Source organism: Carcharhinus amblyrhynchos, unplaced genomic scaffold (genome assembly GCF_965287045.1).
Source record: "Carcharhinus amblyrhynchos unplaced genomic scaffold, sCarAmb.v2.hapA chromosome_182, whole genome shotgun sequence".
NCBI lineage: Eukaryota > Metazoa > Chordata > Chondrichthyes > Carcharhiniformes > Carcharhinidae > Carcharhinus > Carcharhinus amblyrhynchos.
In genome coordinates, this window is record NW_027649922.1 from 60131 (window position 1) to 66130 (window position 6000).

A 6000-nucleotide genomic window follows, 5' to 3' on the forward strand; every position below is an offset into this window, starting at 1 on the left:
ACATCACATTCCCAAGCAGCAATCCACGCCCTAAGCTCATCTACTTTATTCACTACACTCCTGGTGTTAAAATAGACACACCTCAGACCCTCGGTCTGGGCACTTCCCTTCTCCATCACCCGTCTAACCTCCTTCTCATACTGTCTACAGTCCTTCCCTACCCGGGAGCTAACCTCCTCACTCTCAGTCTCCTCATCTCTATTCCCTTCCCCCAACCTTTCTAGTTTAAATTCCCCCCAGTAGCCCTAGCCAACCTTCCCACCAAGATATTGGTCCCCCTGGGATTCAAGTGCCACCTGTCCTTACTGAACAGGTCACACCTACACAGATGGTGTATCTGACCATGGGTGGCTTGTTGGTTTACACTGACTGTGTACTTACTGAGAGCATTAGAGCATAAGATCTATTCTGTAACTCATGTCATCCTTACAGATCTGCAGACATCTGTGAAGTTAGATGGGTGAAGTAGTGGGGCACTGTAGTTTTTTCTTAACAAAGGTTTTAGTCTTTTGTTAAAAGTTAATCGACTACTTTGTTATTCTGTTCATCTCCATTTCTAAATAATAAAACAATGAATAAAAGTCACGATTTACTAAGCCGGAGTTCTGCTCTTAGACCTGACTGTCCAGACATCAGCTGGGATCATAACATTGTCAATAGGGGCATCGAGTACAAGAGCAAGGAGGCTGTGCCAAATCTGAAAAAAGATCTCACTGCACCGTGTCATACTTTAGGAAGGCTTAGAACACATTGGAGAGAGTGCTGAAGATGTTTACAAGATTGGCTACAAGGATGTGAAACTTAAGTCAGGAGGATTGATTGGAGAGGTTGTTCTCCTTGGAAGGAAGAATGCTAAGAGGAGATTTGAAATGTTCAAAATAGTGATGGTGCTGGACAGAGCAGGTAGCAAATCAACATTTGCTGTTTGGACAAGGATCAACAACACGATTTAAATTGATTTGCAAAAGATGCAAATACAGTGTGAAAAAAACTATTTTTAAACACAGTGAGTGGTTCAGGTTTTATGAGGCTGCAGTGAGAGAGAAAACTGGTGGGCTGCTGTAACCGAACAGGGAGGTTTTTACATAACTGCCCACTGTAAAGTTTAATACAAGACTGAACTTCCACTTCAACCCTGACTGATGTCACCGGTGATCACATGAATTATAAAGGGACACTGTCCGATATAACACACACCAACTATAATACATGAGAGGCAGAGTACAGGAAAATAATCCTGATAATAATTAGCTACAAACTGTAAGCTGTACTGAACACAGAAACAATTATTTTTCTAGCATCATACAGAATCAGATGGTTTTTGTTGGGAGAGTGAAATATTTATTTTTAAATTTTGTAGGGAGGCCTTTACACCTCTAATTATTTAAAATGTATCCCAATAACGCTTTCATTCACCCAAGGAATGTGATCATCGCTGGTTTTGCCAACATTTACTGCCCATGGCTATTTATCCACGAGAATCTGCCTTCTTGAAATGATGTAGTTTTATCAGAGAATCATCGATTTATTACAGGTTCAGAATGAGGCCAATCGGCCCATCATGTCTGCAGCTGCTCTGAAATGAACATTATTACTTTACACCATTCTCCCACACTTTCTCTGTGACCATTGGACATTGTTTCTCTCTCGACTTCCTCAACTGAACATGCCTCTGTTTTATGTGGGAGAAAGGAAATGGTTTTTCAACAATGAAAATATCAGGGACAGGACCAAACAATTACCTCAATCCCGGACTCATGTGCAGAATGGGTCCCAGCCGCCAGAGCCCTTCATACTGAATGTCGCATTGCTGTAGATCGAGGTGTTTTATTGAATCACAGTGTCCAATGACATGAGACAGGACTGCACAGTCAATCGGGGTCAGTCGTAATCCACTAAATGAAAGTGTTTTCACAGATCCCACTGTGTTCTCAGCCAGTGCTTTATTCTGAGACTCAAACAGGTAGTGGAATGTGTTCAGGAGCTTCCTTTTCCCAGTTTCAGTCTCTGTGTCTCCAATCTGTCCTTCAACCTTCTCCTTCACCCAGTCAATCACTCGGCAGGTTGTTTGATGAGGAAATTTACCCAGAAACTCCTCCAGGGGTCGAGCTGACTGTGGGGAGGAGAGACCAGCAAGAAAACGGAGAAATATCTCAAATCGCCCATCTTCCTCGCTGTGAGCTTCACTGAGGAGTTTCCCGATATCCCCGGGATCTGGAGTCAGGAATTGTGTGAGTGCAGCTACAAACTCTTGGATGGTGAGGTGTGGGAATGTATAAACCACACTCTGGGCAGAATCATCTCTCTCTAAAAGTTCCATCAGGAACCCAGACAGGAACTGGGAAGGTTGTAGATTGTACTCAATCAAATCTGCATTTCCAAACACAATCTTCTTCTGGGAGACTCCTGTGTAGGCCATCTCACCAAGCTTCAGTAACACATCACGGGGGTTTTCAATCTCTCGGCTATGGTTTTTCAGAATGTTGTAAATATAGTAGGAATATAGTTGGGTGATGGTCTTGGGAACTTGCTGCTGTTTCCTGTCTCTTTGTGTAAAGAAGGGACCCAGTGACAGAGCGAGGATCCAGCAGTAGGAAGGGTTGTAACACATGGTGTACAGGATCTCGTTCTCCTCCACGTGTTTGAAAACAGCTGCTGCCACCGTCTGATCTTCAAAAAACTTGTTGAAATATTTCTTCCGTTCATCACCAACAAATCCCAGGATTTCAGCCCAGACACTGATCTCAGCCTTTTCTAATAAATGTAATGCAGTGGGGCGGCTGGTCACTAGCACTGAACATCCTGGGAGCAGCTTGTGCTGTATTAAACTGTACACAATGTCAGACACTTCACACCAGCATTCAGGATCTGTGCACATGGACTGAGGTTCTGTATTTCTCCGATTGTCGGCAAAATCAATCGTGTCCTTGAATTCATCCAAACCATCAAATATAAACAGCAATCCCTCTGGGTTCTTCCAGAGCTCTCCCAGAATATTCCCAAAGTAAGGATACTGATCCAATATCAGATTCCTCAGGTTTATTCTACAGTTAATAGTGTTCAAATCCCGGAATTTAAAACTGAAGACAAATTGAAAGTGTGGGTATATTTTCCCAGTGGCCCAGTCATAAACAATCTTTTGTACCATTGTTGTTTTTCCAATTCCCGGGACTCCGCTCACTGCTGCTGAATTCCCAGATTTGGATTTTCTCTGGGAAAAGCTGCTCTGGAACAATTAATCAGTTCGGATTTTTTCCAGTTCTCTCCGGAGATGTTTCTTTCTCCATTCTTCATGATCTCGGCCTCTTGCCAGCAGTTCATGTTCGACAAGTGTCCGATCTCGAACATTGGAAATAACCGTTAGCTCAGCGTATCGATCAACCAGCTGGAAAATCTTAACCTTCTCCTTTATGAGGATAGTGTTCACTCTCAGTGTTTCAGTTTGTACCCGGAGTGTCTCCTTGTGTTTCTGTTGGAGATCTTCAATCAGAACAGAGAGAAAATGTTAGTTACATTAAGACACTGTCTTTGCTGATTTGAGGGATTTATTTTACAGTCAGTCAAGGTTTGAGTAGGATATAAAATTGAGTTATTGGAAACCTCATTTGACAATGATTAATTTCCACAACGTTTCAGATTGTCATTTAATTCCAATATTTCTATAACATGTTGGGGGTGATTCTCCCAAAGAGGAATCTAAATGTCGAATGTGTGTAAAAACTGGAGTAAATCATGCTGGACTATTCAGCGGGAGTTTCAGAATGAATCTCCCACAATCTGTGCACAGCAGAGTGGACGAGTGTGAATCAGATGGAAACTCAGTGAACGGACCCTATTCCGGTTGGAGAGACCGGCAGCATCGCGCTGAGTGGCCACTGTGTGTGCGATGTGTCAGCACAAAGATCGGCGCATGCATAGTGACCCCACACTGCCGGCGCCCTGGTCGTTAGGCCCATGAACACACTGAGGCCATCATTACCCTCCACCCCCACACAGTCCTGACACATCCCCCCACCCCGACATAGGTTTCACACCCCCCAGCAGGCTGGTCTCCTCTCCCCACCCTGATGGCCAGCCCCAATCGCTGTCCTCCCTCCCTCTGTCACTCAGCCAGAATGCAGAGTGGAAGTGGGACTCCCCACCCTCACTCCCACAGGTCCGATCCCCATTAGGCCCTGAACTCTTGGCACTGCTCAATACCCAGTAGACAGTGCCAAGGTGTCCTGGACATTAGGACTCTGCCCCTTTGGCAGTGCCAGGGGCCCAGGCTGGCAATGCCCAGGGTACCCCAGCCACCTCCACCCTCCTAGGGGCTTCAATGTCATCCCCTTCACTCCAGTGGGGTCTGTTTGCCAGCTCCCTACAAAATCCTGTTGGAGTGAACAACTCCTGACGTGAGGTGGTGACAGGGCGAGAGGCTAACGGGCCTGGAAATTTCAGTGCTGGGCTTGCTAATGACTTTTAAGCAGATTCAAATGCACATTGTAATAATTTATCCAGCTCCGCACTGATCTCTGGCACAGAGCTGACGGTGCCCCCTCTCGTGTCAGTATATCTTTATCTAGGAAGGAAACCAAATCTATACACAGTACTCCAGGTGTGAACCTACCAACACCTGGTGCAGCTGCAACATAGCCTCCCTGTTTTTAAACTCCATCCGTCTATCAATGAAGGACAAAATTACATTTGAGTTCTTGCACAGTGACACCCAGGTCCCTCTGCACAGCAGTATGCTGCAATTTTTTACCATTTAAATAATAATCCATTTTACTGTTATTCCTACCAAAATGGGTGACGTCACATTTATCAATATTGTACTCCATTTGCCAGAGCCTCGCCCACTCACTTACACTATCTATATTACATTGTACACTTTCATCAGCCTCTGCACACTTTTCTCTGCTACTCACCCTAGTGTCATCTGCCAATTTTGACATACAACTCAAAATCATCACTGTAAATCATAAACAATTGCAGACCCAGCCCTGAGGCACACTAGTCATTGATCGCCAACCAGAAAAAAACACCAGTTTACCCCCAATCTTTTCTTTCTGTTAGTTAGAACACCCAGACACACAGGAACTCTGTACTGAGATTCACACAGTACCGGGTTTCGACCCGGTGTGTACAAGACTTCAGAATTAATAGCAATTAACAGCTGGATTAAGTGAAAAGATGCATTAATCACATAATTTTGGGAAAAAAACGAGAGATGATATGAATTGTAATTTGAAGCTATGTATGTTTGAGTATTAATGATAAAACCGAATCATGCTCTACCCAATTTCCACAGTCTTTAATTTTCACTATCCCAGATTTTCACAATCTCTTAAAAAAGGCTCCAATCATTCAGATTCTCAGAAGTGAAATGGTTTATTATCTCCATTTCCTCTCTTACCTTTCAGGTTACTGGATAATTCAGATAAACCACGTGCGATGTCCATATAATCAAACGAATCAGCACCTGTTTAAATAAATGAACTTCCATGAAATCAGCTCTGTGTAATATTACACTGATATCGGCAGTGTTTAAATGTGAAATTGAATTCACTGTGATTTTACCGTACCAAGTTCCTGTATTTCTTTCAGTATTTTATCCAGCTTTGGGACTCCGTGACGCATTCTCACAAAGGATTCCCACATCACCCTTCGAGCCCGAGATCCTTTTTCCATCACCAGACGGAGGAGAAGTTTGGAACGGTCCGCCCGGTTTCCCTTATCCACGAGATCAGTGACTTTCTATGAAGAATAATAATGAAGAATAATGAGACACAGAGTGAAAGATAAACACTGAGAATGAGAAGGAAAGGATCTGCTCGGTGATGGGATTTCCCAGTTGTTTTCAGCTCAGAAATCAGTCACTGGGCCAAGTCCTGATCCATAATAAACACGGACTGAAAATTCTCCTGAAATCTCCTTCCAATCATTAACAATAAACAAATGTGAATCAACTGAACTAGAAATCATGTGATTAGTTGTCTGTCCTTCAGTGTCCAATGC

General features: G+C 43.6%; 1 protein-coding gene across 1 annotated transcript in view; it reads right to left on the reverse strand.

Moving 5' to 3' along the window:
- LOC145338805 (NACHT, LRR and PYD domains-containing protein 12-like) overlaps positions 1-5673 on the reverse strand; it is a gene marked incomplete at its 3' end in the record, with an annotated part of 41816 nt that extends 36143 nt beyond the window's left edge. Inside the window, 3 exon segments of the mRNA XM_080183207.1 lie at positions 1743-3480; positions 5399-5464; positions 5568-5673. Of these exon segments, the coding sequence (XP_080039333.1) occupies positions 1743-3480; positions 5399-5464; positions 5568-5673 (1910 nt within the window).
- Between the last annotated feature and the right edge of the window lie 327 nt (positions 5674-6000).